Raw genomic sequence first — 20,134 nt, 5'->3', positions numbered from 1 at the left:
TCATGGCGGACCAAACAAAGTCCGAAAATCCTGTTTCCCAGCCGCTGGCTAATTTGCAATGTAAATCCTGCAGGAATCGTCCTATTTACATGTTCGCCGAATGAATAATTCGAGATTGACCCGTTCAGACCCGCTGTTTAATGTCGATAATCTGCGTCTAAAAATACCTCGACTTTCATCACATTTTCCGTTAACAAAATTTTTCCATTCTTACAGCTACGATTTCGATCGAATAAAACGTAGTGTTCTAGGAACAATTACGGATTGATGAACCAACGTAATAAATTCCGCGAAAACAATTGCAGTACAATTGAAAAACGTTCTGGTTATTCTAAGAACCTTTCACCTTTTTTCCCCGTGTGTCAGAAATTGATGTATTATCCATACAACGCACCCATTATACACTTTCACCGTGCCATGTTTATCGATTACGCTGCGAGAAGCAACTTTGCCGTGTTTCTATGGAAAAATAAATGGTAAACGTCGGCAATTTTCTACGCGTTATTCTCAATGCTCTTAACCCTTATCTGGTCAAGGTGACTGTAATTCTCTTGCTGATCTAACTTTTCTATGTCCTTAAATATTTCTTGTTAGTTATACAAAATTGCTTGGAAAATTGTACTTTGTACTTGCAAATTATAATTTGTACAAAAAAATTGATCTGAACAACTCTTAATCGTTTGAGAATTGTAATAAAAGTTGTGTAGAATTTTTTTTTAAAATTGCACTTTATATTTGCAAATTATAATTTGTACAAAAAAAATTGATCTGAACAACCCTTAACAGTTTGAGAATTACAATAAAAGTTGTATGAAATTATTTTTTAAAATTGCACTTTATATTTGCAAATTATAATTTGTACAAAAAAAATTGATCTGAACAACCCTTAACCGTTTGAGAATTACAATAAAAGTTGTATAAAATTTTTCTTTAAAATTGCACTTTATATTTGAAAATTATAATTTGTACAAAAAAAATTGATATGAACAACCCTTAACCGTTTGAGAATTGTAATAAAAGTTGTGTAGAATTTTTTTTAAAATTGCACTTTACATTTGCAAATTATAATTTGTACAAAAAAAATTGATCTGAACAACCCTTAACCGTTTGAGAATTATAATAAAAGTTGTATGAAATTATTTTTTAAAATTGCACTTTATATTTGAAAATTATAATTTGTACAAAAAAAAATTGATTTGAACAACCCTTAACCGTTTGAGAATTACAATAAAAGTTGTGTAGAATTTTTTTTTAAAATTGCACTTTATATTTGCAAATTATAATTTGTACAAAAAAATTGATCTGAACAACCCTTAACAGTTTGAGAATTATAATAAAAGTTGTACAAAACTTTTTTTTAAAATTGCACTTTACATTTACAAATTATAATTCCTACAAAAAAAATTGCTCTAAACAACCCTTAACTGTTGATTAACTACAATAAAACATTATATAAAATTCCTTTAAAAATTATACTTTACATTACAAAATAGTAACTTGCACAAAAAAACATGCACAAGTACAAAAAACCTTGACGAGTAAAAATATAAAACTTGAAAATGAAAAAATTGTTATATAAATTTGAAATAAAAGGTCGTATTATTTTCGAGGAAAAATTCAACGAATATTTTTTAGTAAGAGACATATGGTATATCAGAGCACTAGCGCTCGGAAACTCCATTAAAAATTTTCGAAGCGTAGTAGAAATTCATCGACGGTTCCATTAACTCGGCCTCGGGGCCGTTTTTTCCATCCAATCGAAATATTCGAGCGATATCTTTGCTAACCCAGAATTCTCGAATCCGAATCGACAGGAGAGCCGATATTTCGCGTGGTGAACGGATAATCGCGACCAAAAACGCGGCTCCGATCGACATATCTGTCGAACGCTAGAACATCCAAGGCCTTAATTAACGCGGTCGAGTTGTCCTTAGAGAAAAATTTCATTTTCGTTAATTCCGAAATTGCGGTAATTCCTTATTGAGAAGGTTCGAACTTGTACTGATACAATTTGATCTTGAGACTCTTAAGTGAAGATGTGATTCGAACTTCAAGCATATAACTGGAGGTACAATTTACACTTGAGACTTGTAACTATAGATACAATTCGAACTTGAAACTTATAACTGCAGATGCAATTCAAACTTGAAGCATATAATTGTACATACAATTCGAATTTGAAATTTGTTACTGAAGGTACAATTCACAGTTGAGACTTGTAACTATAGATACAATTCGAACTTGAAACTTGTAACTGCAGATGCAATTCAAACTTGAAGCATATAATTGTACATACAATTCGAATTTGAAATTTGTTACTGAAGATACAATTCACACTTGAGACTTGTAAATACAGATGCAATTCAAACTTGAAGCATATAATTGTACATACAATTCGAATTTGAAATTTGTTACTGAAGGTACAATTCACACTTGAGACTTGTAAATACAGATGCAATTCGAACTTGTAACTTCTAACTGCAGATGCAATTCAAACTTGAAACTTGTAACTACAGATACAATTCGAATTTGAAATTTGATACTGCAGATGCAATTCAAACTTGAAACTTGTAACTACAGATAAAATTCGAACTTGAAACTTATAACTGGAGGTACAATTCAAATTTGAAACATGTAACTATAGATACAATTCGAATTTGAAATTTGTTACTGAAACTACAATTCACACTTGAAACTTGTAACTACAGAGACAATTCGAACTTGAAACTTATAACTGGAGGTACAATTCAAACTTGAAACACGTAACTATATATACAATTCGAATTTGAAATTTGATACTGCAGATGCAATTCAAACTTGAAACTTGTAACTACAGAGACAATTCGAACTTGAAACTTATAACTAGAGGTACAATTCAAACTTGAAACACGTAACTATATATACAATTCGAATTTGAAATTTGATACTGCAGATGCAATTCAAACTTGAAACTTGTAACTACAGAGACAATTCGAACTTGAAACTTATAACTGGAGGTACAATTCAAACTTGAAACACGTAAATATATATACAATTCGAATTTGAAATTTGATACTGCAGATGCAATTCAAACTTGAAACTTGTAACTACAGAGACAATTCGAAGTTGAAACTTGTAGGTACAATTCGAACTTTCCATTTTATGCTCCGTGCAACATTAATGACATTCAGGATTATAATTTTGGAACAGAGCCAGAGGATTGCGATACTGCACACATCAGGAAAATTCCTCCACATCAGAAATTTAAAACTATCAAAAATTCCTCCCTATATTATATCTAAAAAGAAATGAAAAAAGGAGAAATGATCGGAGAGTCAACAGTACAAGTTAAAAATAGAGGAACTTGAAAAAAGAAAGAAGAGAAGGTGGCGAGGAATAAGAGGAAAACGTGGTACACGTAAAACGCGGAAAAGGAAAAAAACAAGGGGATGTTGGCCACTTGACTTCGGCCCGTGACCAAACGGAAGTGGTTTATACGAGGACAAAGAGCAGGGAAATAGCGAAACTCGAGGATCGAAGGTGCAATTATGAAATTCAGGGGCATAGGAATTCCAAGGGTTGAAAAGGGTATTAATATTTTTTCTACTATGTTTACTTTCCTGTAATCTGTAATTTAGTTCTAAAAGAAATAACTACTGTTTTATTTTTTACTCTAACCCTTATTATTTTGAAATCATGAAATTTCATGAAATTTTATTATGAAATAAATTTGATATGAAATCATGAATGATTGAAATCATGAAATTTTATCATGAAATAAATTTGATATGAAATCATGAAATTTCTAATGAAAATCCATAACTTCCCCTTGAAGAAAACCCATATCTTCCCCTTAACAAAAATCCATAACTTCCCCTTAACAAAAACCCATAACCTCCCCTTAATGAAACCCCATAACTCTCCCTAAATAAAAACAACATTGTTTAAAGATTAATTCACAAAACTCAAAGAGGGTTTTCACCCCGAAATTACAAAAGGATCATCGTTCGAAGTATTTCCGACAATCGATGGTATCGAAGCCTACTAATGAGCTTCCGCTGCGGTTTCAATTGTTCCGAACGCACGTGATCGAAAGTTTTCTCGAAAGAGCGTCTTTTACATTTTCTTTATGGAACACTTGTAGATTTATGTACGTCGATAGAGTACATCCGCTGACGAAAACAGCATCCGGTTTATAAATATTTCCTCAGGGACCTGGGGTTATCGATCGGAATTTGATGAAATTTTTTATCCCACACAATTTTGAGGTACAAGTGCTTCCTTTTAGCGGAATTGATGATGAATAAGGGATGCAAATGGTAAACCAATCGAACCGTGTTTACTTGCAAACTGAAACCTCTGGATCTAATTTTATAGACCAGAAGAAACTGCAAATTAAACTTGACAATTTGTACAAATAATGCTTTGGAAACACTAGGTAGATGTGTACGATTCAAAGTAGCTGATTCAAGTGACATTACAAGGTAACTGTGATAAGAAATTTAGGCAAGCATTAATTTCATGAAGATTCGAGTCGTCGATGCGATGTGTACCTAGAAATATCAAAGACTAGGAACTCAACTGGGAAATCGACATCAAAAACAGGACTTAAGAGGACCTACATCTAACAATTGTACTAAAATGAAATGTCATGAAAATTAGGCAAAAAAGGACTTCGTGAGAGAGGACCAAAAAGATGTAACAATTGGACAGAAATTAAATGTCAAGACAATTATTGGAACCATTAATACAACGTGTACATGGTACAGAACTATCAGACACCTAACTGAATCCATCAGAAACAGGACTCTAAAAGAAAGAACCAAAAACACCTATCAATTCGACAGAAATAAAATGACCAGATAATTGTTTGAATCATCAGTGCAATGTGTACATGATCCAGAACTATCAGACACCTAACTGAATCCATTAGAAACAGGACTCTGAAAGAGGAGACCAGAAACACCTAACAATTTGACAAAAATAAAATGGCAAGAAAATTATTTGAATCATCAATGCAAGGTGTAGATGATCCAGAGCTATCAAACTATTGACTGAATCCATTAGAAACAGGACTTTGAAAGAGAGGACCAAAAACACCTACCAACTCAACAAAAATAAAATGGCAAGAAAATTATTTGAATCATCCATGCAAGGTCTACATGATCCAAAGCTATCAGACACCTAACTGAATCCATCAGAAACAGGACTCTGAAAGAGGGGACCAAAAACACCTAACAATTTCACAAAAATAAAATGGCAAGAAAATTATTTGAATCATCAATGCAACGTGTACATAATCCACAGCTACGAAACTACTAACTGAACCCATTAGAAAGAGGATCTTGAGAAGACCAAAAACCCCCAACAACTCAACAAAAATAAAATAGCCAAAAAATGACTCGAGTCATCAAAGCAACGTGCACCAAAGCTCAGACTAGGAACCCATCAAACTTTGATATACCCAAAAACACCTAACAAACAATTCGACAAAACCCAATCGAATCCCTTAGCCATACTAGCAAAAAGCCGAAACCATGAAACGTTGCAAAACACCTAAGCAAAATACACAGAAGATCCAAGGTTTATTTCGGGCTTGAAAAGTGTGGAGCCATGAATGATAGATGGAAATATCGTAACCGAAAGAGTCGCGGGAAGCTCGGCCATGTCGCGATAGGAGCGCGCTGCCCTGAGCACCGGGGCAAACAGGTAGGGCCAGGGATGTAATCGGGACTCACGTTATTCATCTCGCAGTCGATCCAAGGACACGCTCACATGCGGCTGTCCGATGGTAGCACGGTCGTTGCACCGTCGGGCCTCGTTGCGACAGCGAGAACCGTGACAGCGGGAACGAGGACGAGCAAGACGAGGACGATCGACCGCGACGATGTCGATGCGGGACAAACAACGCGCGTAACGACACGGAATGGCGAGCACTCGGTGCGATCGCGAAGCACACGCGAGCGACGAGCATCGCCCCAGCTCGACACCAAGCTCACGACTGCCTCTCGATCACCGAGCTAGCTGGGGGTTGCTTCGGGTTCACCGGTTCAGGGGGTGGTCTCGGAGGTGCCGGGGGTGGAACCTCTCTTGGACGACACCGCCGTCTACCAGCTAATAGACGAACCTTCTAGAGGGCGCTACGAGGGTTGTAACATTCCTTTTCACAAATATTCTTGTTCTATGTAGAAATCTGACTTTTTCTGAAGGCTGTCTGCATGTATTTACCCAAAGGATGCTGGAAAATTGCCACTTGTGTACGCCTGAGTGCTTGTGACAGTAGGCACTCCTAGGACTTATTGACCAAAACGGTCACAGCGACACCACGACAAAGTCAAATGTGACAAAACTTTGAAACAATTGCTTTACCGAGAACCTTGCAGAGAATGCAACTTTATCATATAGTCACCTCTCGCTAGATACATACTTTCAAAAATATATACTTGAAGGATTTAACGCGCTAAAAAAACGAATTGTAACGTAAATCGTCAAAAACGTCAATGTAGAATGTCAAATAACGTCACTAATAGCGACTGCATGACAAGAAACCGATATAAATTGGAAGCAATTAAGCCTCAATCGGTATGCACGTTGAAATTCCTCGAGTTCTCGGTTTCTGACGCAAGCATAACCTTGGACCAGTTTCAAGGCACGATATCGGTCACGCGTGGCCACCTTGGCGGTTTCCTCGAGGAAACTCACCCTTATCGATCGCGACGCGAGGAAAGGGGGACCCTAGCTGAATGATCGCGGATCGTTTGTTAGAAACTTAGTCTTAACCCGACGGTTTCCTCGTTCAACACGAAAGAGACGTGCACCTACCTTTGCTGGAGAATCAACAGGTTCGCGTGCCGGATGCGCTGGCACACCGGAAGTCATCAGTGAGGCCGCACGGTTCCTACCTCGCAAGCTAACGATCCTCCGGGTAAACGTTAGTCTTGACCGGTTAGAAATGGCGATGACAGGGATCATGCGGGATTTCTGGGACCTTTGATGGGGAACAGAAAAATGATTAGTTTGGTGAATGGTTACAGGTGGAGGTTAAATAATTATTTTACAATTAAAAAGGTAGAAGCGATGACATGTTAAGTGTATAGTAAAATGAGAGGACTAATCTGAACGAAACATTTGATGGAAGTGATCAGACAAAGGATTGTCAAAAAATGCCGATTAAAATTGTAGGCCATCTATTCTCACTTTTATCGACTCGCATTATACATAACTTGCGCGTATTTCAGCAAAGAATTGACGCGTGATACATCTAGTTTCAGGGAGATTAGGGTCGATAGAGGTAAGTACAAAATTGCCTAAGCTAACGGATGCGTCGAGGAACCGAATCGACGAAGAGGATCAAACCTCACCGAGTTTGGAACCTACGATTAATGTTTCTGTGCTTCGAATCTTTTCCTAGTACAAATGCATGCAGGCCATTGTAAAAATATATCAACGTTCGCAGAGTTACGTTTACACCGAGCGAGCGAGATTTGAACCGAGTACATCGCTGAATCGAATTTCGCCAGCGTCGAAAATTCGCTTGCTCAGCCTAAGCGCACCCTAACCTTCGATATCGGAGTATTCGCTTCTGACGCGCATTATGCTCGATTTCGGTTTTTGTATTCCACTTGAAAGCCGAAATGAGAGATTCCAATATATCACAGAATTTGAATTTCTCTGTTCCGTGCATCTTTCGCGGATGCACAGCTAGAAAAACGGAATGGACGAACGATTGCTTCGACAATTTTCAATGTTTTTGTTGGTTTGCGGCGCAGAAGAAATGTAATTGACAATTTGAATCGGGATTCACTTGGTCATCGCGGCTGATCAGAACCACAACTACGAAACTAAAGTTATGTACAAAATCACAATGATCCTCGCGCGGACACTTCCCTTATGCGATCCGCGATATTTCCTTCCTTTGTAATCTCGTGAAATCCGCAAGTATAAATACACATAACTACACGTACGAAATGCTAGTTGCCTCGTCTTCGTTTGTTCGTCTGCCTACGACTCACGTACCTAAAGCTAATTCATTAGTCCACACAGCAATGTCAAAATCCGAGTACCGTGTAACGCCGTGTTAACGCGAGAGTGCGACGAGTAAGTAACAGAAAAAAAGAAGAAATAAGTAAATTTTGGTGTGCATCGCAGTTAACGCGCCGTTCGCAATTATCACTAAAGAACAAAAAATACATCCTCGCGATAGAAGAAATTGGTAATGTCATGGGTAATAAAAGAAAACGTACAAAACGCACCATCGCAATGTACCGAGATTCTGTCAGATATGCGAGGGAGTTCTTCATGAACACTTGGGCGTGTCGCTCCGAATAGTCTTCTCTCGTCGCGACACAGAGCCTATAAACAACGATCCTATTCCTCGAAAAGTTCATCACTACCGTTTGTGACCGTGACTCGACTTGCTCTTAGGGCTCTCGCTGGCCGTGTCGTTGGGTTCTCGCCTGGGTCTCAGAATAAAGTTCAGATTGTGCGCGGTGTTGACGGCGTAGTAAACGTTAGCCGAGTTTGGCAAGACCAACTCTCGATCCGGCAGAACCTGGGCGAGCGTGTACTGATCCGGGCTACCCTCTATTCCCAGCTTCAGCATCGCGTTGCGTATAACTTGCGGCGTCCTCTCGTTATTGGATAGCATGATGGACTTGTACAGCACCACGCCGTCCGTCTCGACGTTGTCGCTCTCCATGGTGACCTTGATTATGTAGAAGTCTGGAGAGCTCTTGTGCGAATGGCTGGGACTGGAGAGACCGACGATATTCGGACCGTTCCCGTTAGCGGTGACGGCTGCGGAAGGTGCCAGTCGATTGTGCTGGTTACCCGTCGCCCCGCTTCCTCCTCCGGAACTCAGAGACACGTCCAGAGATGGTAAAGACGAGCTGGAGGAAGAGCTGGACATCTGGGACGGCGAGGTGCGTCGGTCGAGAGAGTTGTGCGGCGAGCTTGGCAGGGAATCTAGGTCGCAATAGAACTGGGAGCTGCTCGAGCTCGACGTAGAAGCGATCGAGTCGTTCTTACGGTGACCCTGATGACTCTGTAAGACAAGTCTGGGCTGAAGCTTCTCGCGTGAGACGGGTGATCGGGGACGGGAGCGGAATAACGAGACGGAGAGCATGCTGACCTGCTTCTTCTTGCCTCGATTGCTCAGAGTGTTTCCAGGCGGCGGTGGCTCGATCTGACAGCTCAGCTTGTACGCTTCGCGATCGTCGAGCACCACCACCGAGTGGAACCACCGATCGAACAACGCGTCCGTGCTGAAGTTGTACGCGTTTGCGGCGCCTTGAAGCAGCCGTATCCTGGCGAGGACCTCGAACTCTTTTCTTCTTTTGTCGAAATTGATCAGACCCTCCGCTATCGTGTCGGGTATCGCCGTGTCTATCATTGTTAGATCCGTCAGGAAGGTCCCCAGATACGGTATGGTTCCGTAGCTGATGTTCTAAAAGAAAAATAAGCGCATGTAGGCACAACATATCGACAGATTAGAATCTTACAAATGTCTACTTACGCCAGCATGAGTATTCTGCTTTTGAAACAGCTTCTGAAGGTGTCTGTCGCTTCTACCGGCAGTGTCCGCGAACTTGGCAGTGCCTTCCTTGATCAGAAGCTCTCTCTGCGTCCACGCGTTGTTCTCTTCCGAGAAGATCCTCTCCAACTCTCTGAACAGTTCGTGCTTCTCTCTGGGCATGCACTGCCAGCATTTTTCTAACCTGTATACGGGGTTACTCTGAAGACCGGACACGATAGCCTTCAGGCTACTGAAATTCTTCAACACGCGCAACTCTTGAGCAATGTCGATCCACGTCTCAAGAATTCTCGCGCGTTCCTGAGATTTCATCGTCGGCTCCATCAGTATCGTGGATATCACTCGCAGCGATACGGCATTGAACTGATTCACGGTTGCCAATACGGTGGCTGCGTCGTGACTTCTCGAGCGGTCCCTTCTGGACCAAACAGCACCTAGACACTGATGAGCCACGAGCTTCTTGAACACCTCCGCGTCCATACGGGTTAACTGTTCGGCGAAATGGCGGTGCGGAACCTCGGGGAAATTGTAGTTCGCCCAGTGATCCACGATGGGCTCCGGGGAACTTCGGGGCAGACGTCCATTGTCGTAGACCATGCAGGAGTCTGGAACGGTTTCACGATTAGATCTGAACAAGACTTCCCTAACCGCTATTCACATGCGAGGACAGAAAGGTTTACATTAGGTTCCCCAAAAGCAAACGCTCATCCCTTTCAGTGGAACTTGCACTCGACAATAAAATGACGCGTACATGAATCAGACTGTGATGACTCGTGACTAGGGGTTTATCTGGGGAAACACGAATTTGTGATACGAGCGTTACAAACATCCGCTTGACGTGTAGTATAATAATGACTACGAATAACGTTTTATATCGTGTGACTGCGAGTATATAAATAGAACAGATACGAATATTTTCTGTTGATTTCATTCTTGAGCCAAATATTCTTTTACGAGGTTTTAATGATCGCATTTGCGGAGGAATTTTCCTTTTCAATCGCTGAATCTCGACATCCGTCCATTTACCTATTTGATCTTCACGCTGGAACCTGTGCAAACGATGCCTTGCCTTGAGCTCGAGTTCCGAGCTAGGAAGCCGTCGATGCGTGAAGTCCAAGAGTCTGCTGAGCAGAGGATGATTCGGCGGCGACTTCCAGTCACCGGGATAAGCGTCCAGCCAGACGTGAAGAGCTTGTACCAGAGTCTTTCGATGCTGTTCACCTGTCAGGGCGCCGGATCCCTCGTCGAGGGCGTCGTACCTCGCTAACAATAGCTCGAGAACCTCTCGCGGCGTCGTGAACGCACGATACGTCGCCAAGAAGACGTTTATGTATGTCGACTCGAGTTCCCCATCGTCGTTCGCCAAACTCTCCACCAACCTCTGCACCGTGCCAGCTTTCAGGAAACGCACTCTCACCGTTTCCCATTCTAGATGCGAGATCTCGTCGTCGGAGTCCTGGGTAAAAGAAATTTCGTCGTCAAAAATTCAAACCGAAGATCGTGGAGCAACAAGTTTACTTACCGAGGCGGAGAGACTTCTGGTCGGCCTGTGATAGCGAACCTTCTTCAGGTACACCGTGTATATGACGCCGTCGCCCCGTTCCTCGCCCCATAAACGCCACGTGGGCTGCGAAGTAAAAGCAAACGGCTTCGTTAGAAAGACGCAGACATCCGGTGGGCGGTGCACCAGAAGAGTGGCGAAAGGCGACGCTCCAGGGGATGATTTACGCGACTAATTTCACGGACTACCCCCTGTCACGCGCAACCATCTCTCTAATAGGGGAACGAGAGGCTAATCAATGGACATCGTCGTGCAGTCGGCAGATTTATTGAAATAATTGACTTCCGAGCTGGGAATTGACCTCGACCCGTTCGTTTCACGGCTCGCAGACAATTAACCGGATGAGACGTTTTATCTTCGCGTTTTGCGACTTCTACGACGCTGTCCACGATCTTCGCTCCGGGTGATGTTTCTTCGGATTCAACGAAAAATTTGTTACGTCTTCTAGGTTCTTGTTAACCACTTTTGTCTTCAAGGCACAGTGAGACACTTGGCAAAATTTCACCGGAATACACGTGGATGGAAAATTACGAATGTGATCGCAAATTGCGAAACTTCTCGCATCATAAGCCGCCGTAAAAAAGTAATTAAACCGGTACGAAGTTTTTCCTTTTGCGAACGAGTAGCGGAAATGAAAACGAATTAAATATTATCCATGAGTCTCCGCGACAAATCATTCGCGAGTTAATTAAGATCTCTAATGACTCGATTCATCAAAATACCCGGATTAGTCTACCGCTAATTCTTCAAAGTTCATACACGCAAGCAACGTTAATTACTGCGTTCAGGATAAAGCATGCTTCTGAAGGGAACAAATGTCAGTTTCAAAGGAACTACTAAAAATAGTATCCTCTCTGGAACGTGCACCATTTAGCGTTTTATTTGCACCGCTGAAAACATCGTCGAAGTTATCCTGGTCCCCTGGCTAAGACAACTTGGCTGCACGAGCAACAAGAGAATCGTAATATCCAAGGATAAGAATATACCAAGAACCCGTACAACGTCTCGTTTCCTCTGCTCGTATTGTATCGCTATAGCGATCGGAAACAAACCGTGTCATTGCCATTCCGGTACACAACAGTTTCGATAGAAATACTGTATGAAGGTACAGCTTCATCGATCGACGTTTTTGCATACGAAATAAGACGGTTCCTCATCGATTTATTAACCGAAGACGGTACAAACAAAAATTCATGCTTTCATGCATTATTCTTTGCGAGAAATCAGATGTTTGGCAGTCTATAATTTTTGGGCTTGTCTTTTTGAATTTAAGGTAGGGAATTGACTTCTGCGAACGAGTCGATAGTTTATGTTGTTGGTTGTATTAATTCTTTGTATTGTTTTTGTGACGCACTCAGGACGCATTCGTGACGCACTCATGACACACTTATGGCACAATCATGACGCATTTGTGACGCACTCAAGGCACAATCTTGACGCACTCATGACGCATTCGTGACGCACTCCCGACGCACTCTTAATGCATCTCTGACGCACTCTACACGCAGTCGTGACGCACTCAAGCTCCAGTCACGACGCACTCATGACGCACTCGAAATACAGTCACGACGCACTCATGACGCACTCGAGATACAGTCATGACGCAATTATGACGCACTCAAGATACAGTCATGACGCAATTATGACGCACTCAAGATACAGTCACGACGCGCTCATGACGCAATTATGACGCACTCAAGATACAGTCATGACGCAATTATGACGCACTCAAGATACAGTCGCGACGCACTCATGACGCACTCGAGATACAGTCACGACGCAATTATGACGCATTCAAGATACAGTCGCGACGCACTCATGACGCACTCGAGATACAGTCATGACGCAATTATGACGCACTTAAGATGCAGACAAGACGCAATCATGACGCACTCGAGATACAGTCATGACGCAATCATGACGCACTCGAGATACAGTCGCGACGCACTCGAAATACAGCCATGACGCACCCGTGGCATATTCATGACGCGATCATGACGCACTCACGATGCACTCATGACGCATTCATGACCCATTCGTGACGCATTCGTGACGCACTCCCGACTTGTTCATGACGCACTTGTAACACTCGCAACTTGTTCATGACGCACTCACGACGCACTCCAGCTGTGATCAATTTTACTTGAATTTTTCGTGCGGTATAATTTGAAGTTCAATAGTAATTTGCATAATGAACGACAGCATAATAATAGAGTATATAAATTCAATTTGTTTTGTCTGTTTTAAAATTGTACATTAGGTGCGACGCGCCTGGTACTCATGGTACAATCATGACGCAATCATGACGCACTCACGATGCACTCATGACGCATTCATGACCCATTCGTGACGCATTCGTGACGCACTCCGGACTTGTTCATGACGCACTTGTGACACACTCGCGACTTGTTCATGACGCACTCACGACGCACTCCAGCTGTGATCAGTTTTACTTGAATTTTTCGTACGGTATAATTTGAAGTTCAATAGTAATTTGCATAACGAACGACAGTATAATAATAGAGTATATAAATTCAATTTGTTTTGTCAGTTTTAGGATTGTATATTGGGTGCGACGCACCTGACAAATGAGCGATAGGGATTAAGTGAAAGATGGCCATTTGAAGTGGTGAAATAATATTCCCTGAATAGAGAAATCCTATTGCGGGATTGAGAGATTTGTACCGTAAAGTCTTTCACGAATATGAATAGGAGAGGCAAAAAGCAACAGCCGATCCGAAAGAAATCTGGCCACGTACCGACTACCGTTGCAGACTCTGTGAAAAAAGCCGGCTTACGCTCTGGAACGAACCGTGCAATTAGAGGCCTACGGGAGAACCCGAGCGTGACTTAAGGTCCTTAGACCCCTTCGTCCTTGGAGACGACTCCTTGGAACGCTCCATTGTTCCACTCTTTCCGTCAAAGCACACGTTTCCCCGAGATTTCCAAACGACGCGTGAACTCTCGGTCGGTGTCCCTCGGAAAACGAGGGAACGCAAGTCGGTTTAAGTCCGTTTAATCTCGCGAAAATTGCCCAAGTACTTCGGCATCCGAAGGTTTTTATCATTTCCGAAGGTTCGATTTCGGAACGAAAATAAATCGTCAATCGGCAGTCGACAGGTAAAGAGACGTGTGTACAAACAGCCATCCCTTATATTATTCCACGTCGACCTATAAAAAGCTTAACATCGGATTATCGAGGCTCTAACGATCGATATACGTGGAAATACATCGGACTATCAACCGGTGCTTCCTCCCACGTCGATGCGAAGTCACGAATAGCGAAACCCATGGAATATTCCGAGCGAAAGAAAACCGGTGCAACGCGACTGTCTGCTATCGATCTCGAATTAGATTCTGCACGATATTCTTTTTATGTTTAACCTTTAACATCCCTTAGTTACGCAGGAGAAAGAAATCTTTCGAATACTTTCTATATTGATGGAATTACTTCGAAAGCCTCTTTTCACTTTCTGATAATTCTCGCGTAAGCAATGATAATGGATGACTAAGTCGATAACGGTCTAACGCTTTCCAAGTGGTTTTGTAATAACTATCGTTAAGTTTTAAGGATACTGGACTGAGCGGATGCTCGAATTCATTGGTGGGTATTTACAATTTTAGAAGGAGCTAGACAGCCAAATTTTATTTGATAGAGTCAAGTTTTATTTGATAAAGTCAAGTCTCATTTGATGAAGTCAAGTTTCATTTAACAAAATCAAGTTTCATTTGATGAAGTCAAGTTTCGATTTGATAAAATCAAGTTTCATTTAATAAAGTTAAATTTCATTTAATAAAGTTAATTTTCATTTAATAAAGTCAAGTTTCATTTAACAAAGTCAAGTTCATTTAACAAAGTCAAGTTTCATTTAACAAAATCAAGTTTCATTTAACAAAGTCAAATTTCATTTAATAAAGTCAAGTTTCATTTAACAAAGTCAAGTTTCATTTAACAAAGACAAGTTTCATTTAATAAAGTCAAGTTTCATTTAAGAAAGTCAAATTTCATTTAACAGTCAAGTTTCCTTTAACAAAATCAAGTTTCACTTCTCAAAATCAAGTTTAATTTAACAAAATCAAGTTTAATTTAACAAAATCAAGTTTCATTTAACAAAGTCAAGTTCATTTAACAAAGTCAAGTTTCATTTAACAAAGTCAAGTTTCCTTCAAAAAAGTCAAGTTTCATTTAACAAAGTCAAGTTTCCTTTAACAAAATCAAGTTTCATTTAACAAAATCAAGTTTCACTTAACAAAATCAAGTTTCATTTAACAAAATCAAGTTTCATTTAACAAAATCAAGTTTCATTTCTCAAAATCAAGTTTAATTTAACAAAGTCAAGTTTCATTTAACAAAGTCAAGTTTCATTTAACAAAGTCAAGTTTCCTTTAACAAAATCAAGTTTCATTTAACAAAATCAAGTTTCACTTCACAAAATCAAGTTTAATTCAACAACATCAAGTTTCATTTAACAAAATCAAGTTTCATTTAACAAAGTCAAGTTTCATTTAACAAAATCAAGTTTCATTTAACAAAGTCAAGTTTCCTTTAACAAAATCAAGTTTCCCTTAACAAAGTCAAGTTTCATTTAACAAAATCAAGTTTCATTCAACAAAGTCAAGTTTCCTTTAACAAAAGCAAGTTTAATTTAACAAAGTCAAGTTTCACTTAACAAAATCAAGTTTCCTTTAACAAAGTCAAGTTTCATTTAACAAAATCAAGTTTCACTTGATTCAAGATTTCCAACTGAAAATATTCTTTCAACAGAAAATAACTAAACTTGCAAATTGCAAACAGGTCAGATACACTAATCAATTTAGCACAAAAGGTACTAAAGATTTTCCAACTGAAACTCCCTGAATATACAGGGATATATAGCACGAAGCGTAGCATAACCGTAATAAAAATTATCTCCGATCAGAAGAAGCGTTCGTAAATAAAAAACGTAATTAGATGGCTGAGATTAAAGGCAACGGTACTGTGCAGTCGTTCCATGAAACAGTTTCGCAACGATTTTCTAAAGTCTATTAGATAAGTCCACGATGATCTAATCCGTTAGATGTTGTGTGCGAATATGGATCTTAAAAATTGATTGATAGTCATCGGTGTTGCATCGTGTGTACTTGATGCGTCATGCGGTATGTTGAAGTTAAAACTGTATCAGTATTTTTATTTTTTAGGAAGGTAGCTTCATTTTTTGAGAAGTATATCTTCATTTAACGAGGTTCATTTTGTTAGCGAGGTGTGTTTTCATTTTGTTAGCGAGGTGTATCTTCGTTTTGTTAGCAAGGTATATTTTCATTTAATTAGCAAGGTGTATCTTCGTTTCGTTAGCAAGATGTACCTCCATTTTATTAGCAAGATGTATCTTCGTTTCGTTAGCAAGGTGTACCTTCAGTGTATTAACAAGGTGCATCTTCATTTTGTTAACAAGGTATACCTCCATTTTCTTAGCAAGATGTATCTTCGTCTTGTTAGCAAGGTGTACCTTCATTTTGTTAGCAAGGTGTACGATCATTTTCTAAGATGGTGTGCAATTCATTTGCTAAGCAGGTGTATCTTCATTAGCTAAGCAAGGTGTATCTTCATTAGCTAAGCAACGTGTATCTTCATTTGCTAAGTAAGGTGTATCTTCATTTGCTAAGTAAGGTATATCTTCATGTTCTAAGCAAGATGCATCTTCATCTTGTTAGCAAGGTACCTTCATTTTCTAAGTAAGGTATCTTCATTTTCTAGCTGAGGTCTCCCTTAATTTTCTAAGATGTACAATTCATTTGCTAAGTAAGGTGTATCTTCATTTGCTAAGCAAGGTGTATCTTCATTTTCTAAGAAGGTGTATCTTCATGTTCTAAGCAAGATGCATCTTCATCTTGTTAGCAAGGTACCTTCATTTTCTAAGTAAGGTATCTTCATTTTCTAGCTGAGGTCTCCCTTAATTTTCTAAGATGTACAATTCATTTGCTAAGTAAGGTATATCTTCATTTGCTAAGCAACGTGTATTTTCATTTTTTAAAAAGATGTGTCTTCATGTTTTAAACAAGACGCATCTTCATCTTGTTAGCAAAATGCATCTTCATCTTGTTAGGAGAATGCATCTTCATCTTGTTAGCAAAGTATACCTTCATTTTCATCTTCATACCCTAAAAAGTATCTTCTAAGACACTTTACAAGTCTCAAAATCGATCAACAATCCAGTCGATCCGATCACATGAGTTCACCTCGGTTTCCACTTTCACCGCTTTATTTTTGAACGGTATACAATTTCCGATCCACATCGAAGAGTATACGCCTTGATGACGTAAAACGAACGTCAAACGATTAGACAAATATTATTCTCCTCCATGAATCCTCCTCTCCAAAATCACTGCATTCGAAATAGCTAGGAAATCGAAGAATGGAAATAGAAAATTGAAAGATACGGTGAGAAAAAGTCGCGTGTACGACACCGGAAGTTCAAAGAACGGCGCTGATAAAGGTTGCTTTGTTTGCAAGCCACAAAAGCCACTCACGTAGCCCTGTACTTAAGTCTCAATAGAAGGCACAATGCCCTAAACGTGTTAACGCCGAAAACTCTCGCGGGGAAAGTCACGGTCAATGAATCGAGCCTTCGGCTATTCTTCCCTCGTTGTACAAGGACAAATGGCGTTTCACGAATCTGTGCTTGAATCGGAATTCGTGTGTTAACGACCGCGATAACGCGTGGAAGATACCTACATTTCAGACGGTTCTATGTTCTGGAGAATATTCTTCATTGGTGGATCCCTTAATCTATTTTTCCCTATTTAAGTACACTGACTTTCACTACAGAGACTTTCATAAAACATAAACACGTGTGTTTCAATTGTACTCACATGAGTACACTAAAATTTGTAATATGAAGAGAATTTAATTTTTCTCACAGCAAAAGGAATTCGCTAAATAAAGTTGAATATCTGCACCCTTGAAATAAAAACTAGAAATCGAAGCAGCAGAGTGATTAAAAGTCAATCAAGATTCCCAGGTTATTCGATAATTGCTTGAGATTTCACGTGTCGCTGGCGGATTACAGGGACAGCGTTTTGCAAGAACGGGTGGAAAGCACAAGGTGTTTAGCGAACAACCGAACAAAGGAATTTCCTAGACTCTCGACGGAATTCTATTAGACAGAAACTACCGGCAGTTTCCGGTCAGGCCACGCATAATTACACGGCTTCGTAGGTACGATTCCAGATAAGCAATTAAACGAACCGCTGCCAAGGAGCCGCGATGACTCACGTGCCGAGAAATAAGGTGTCAAAGCACCTTTTGCCACCTTCTGCTCTCGTTTCCTTTCGCGAACGTAACCCGCTCGGTTACGCGAAAATGTACGATTGCCTCGTAATTCTGATTTTGCAAGTTTCATGATAGCTTACGTGTCGCGTGCAATTTGAGTGCGTGAGACACTCGTGACGCATTTAGGACGCATGTGTGACGCACTCAAGACGTGTTGGTGACGCACTGAAGATGCATTCTTGACGCACTCAAGGCGTATTGGTGACGCACTCAGGACGCATTCTTGACGCACTCAAGATATATTCGCGACGCACTCATGACGCACTCAAGATGTATTGGTGACGCACGCATGACGCACTCATGGCGTATTAGTGACGCACTCATGACGCACTCAAGATGTATTGGTGACGCACTAAAGATGCATTCTTGACGCACTCAAGGCGTATTGGTGACGCACTCAGGACGCATTCTTGACGCACTCAAGATGTATTGGTGGCACACGCATGACGCACTTAAGGCGTAGTGGTGACGCACTCATGACGTACTCAAGATGTATTAGTGACGCACGCATGACGCACTTAAGGTGTATTGGTGACGCACTCCTGACGCATTCTTGACGCACTCAAGGCGTATTGGTGACGCACTCAAGATATATTGGTGACACACTCAGGACGCATTCTTGACGCACTCATGACGCACTCAAGATGTATTGGTGACGCACTCAAAATGTATTGGTGACGCACGCATGCGCACTTAAGGCGTATTGGTGACGCACGCATGCGCACTTAAGGCGTATTGGTGACGCACTCGTGACGCATTCTTGACGCACTCAAGATATATTGGTGACGCATTCAAGATATATTGGTGACGCACCCAGGACGCATTCTTGACGCACTCATTGTACTATCATGATGCACTCACGGTACAATCATGACGCATTCATGACGCACTCATTGTACTATCATGCACTCACGGTACAATCATAACGCATTCATGACGCACTGTTAATGCATCTCTGACGCACCCGCGACGCACTCGGGATGTAGTCGTGACGCACACATGACGCACTCGAGATGCAGTCACGACGCACACATGACGCACTACTTCATCTATGATCGATTTTACTATAATTTTTAATATAGTATAGTGTTAAATATATGACTGTATACAACCACAGTCGAGAAGACACTAATGAAAATTAATAAAAGAACCTCGAAAGAATTCATTGAACTTCTAATAAAAGTTAAACTTGCTAAACCACAATACCGTCGAGAGCAAAAAGTGCTCGATGCAGCCTCGTAAATCGAACATAACACAAAGTTTGTGAATCGAGAATTCAATAATGGAAACCTTATCTCGAACTCTGTTTTCCTTTTAAAAAGGAAATTACTATTTATTAGAAGACTCATACGTGTAACGAGAACGACAAAGTACTAAAATTGTATATAAATTAGGGGACGCCCCCAATTATGCGCAAGTACTGTTATTTGCAACAAACGACTAGGAAACACGTTCGAGATAAGGTCAGCAAGAATTGACGTAAAATGGTGGCGATTGACGCAAAAATACGAAGACAATAATTTGCATGCGGTGGACAATTCGCTGCATTTATTATTTTAACGCGGTCATCATACGTGACTGACTATGCAAAGTTAAACGAATTATTTACAGGAAGAGGAGAATGAAAAATTTTTTGGAGGCTCTCTTGAAACAATAACATACATTAAACCCTTGTACGATTTTTTCAGAGGAATCAGTGTGTCAGTGTTAATTTTTGTAACATTAAAAAAAAGTAAAGGAAGTTGAAATTTTA

At 40.4% G+C, this 20,134-nt stretch overlaps 2 protein-coding genes across 5 annotated transcripts in view; both read right to left on the bottom strand.

Moving 5' to 3' along the window:
• The window catches only part of dysc (whirlin protein dyschronic), a 62,733-nt gene extending 55,716 nt beyond the window's left edge, over positions 1-7,017 (bottom strand). The window contains exon 1 of one of the 2 annotated variants that reach the window (XM_012293185.2): positions 6,802-7,017. The gene's annotated coding sequence lies outside the window, so the exon portion shown is untranslated. Of the gene's footprint in view, positions 1-5,717; positions 6,461-6,801 lie in introns of those variants that run through there. The other variant, XM_012293221.2, reaches the window with a different exon arrangement.
• A 132-nt stretch (positions 7,018-7,149) lies between these two features.
• Rgl (Ral guanine nucleotide dissociation stimulator-like) overlaps positions 7,150-20,134 on the bottom strand; it is a 31,527-nt gene continuing 18,542 nt past the window's right edge. For all 3 annotated transcript variants that reach the window (XM_003699937.3, XM_076537214.1, XM_076537213.1), the window contains 5 exons: positions 11,034-11,138; positions 10,538-10,967; positions 9,494-10,116; positions 9,110-9,424; positions 7,150-9,022 (listed from right to left, as the gene is read on the bottom strand). In XM_003699937.3, coding sequence (XP_003699985.1) covers positions 8,369-9,022; positions 9,110-9,424; positions 9,494-10,116; positions 10,538-10,967; positions 11,034-11,138 — 2,127 coding nt within the window. In that variant the 3' untranslated portion in view covers positions 7,150-8,368. The remainder of the gene's footprint in view (positions 9,023-9,109; positions 9,425-9,493; positions 10,117-10,537; positions 10,968-11,033; positions 11,139-20,134) is intronic.

Source organism: Megachile rotundata, chromosome 11, assembly GCF_050947335.1.
Source record: "Megachile rotundata isolate GNS110a chromosome 11, iyMegRotu1, whole genome shotgun sequence".
NCBI classification, from domain to species: domain Eukaryota; kingdom Metazoa; phylum Arthropoda; class Insecta; order Hymenoptera; family Megachilidae; genus Megachile; species Megachile rotundata.
This window is presented reverse-complemented; position numbering and strand designations above follow the sequence as displayed.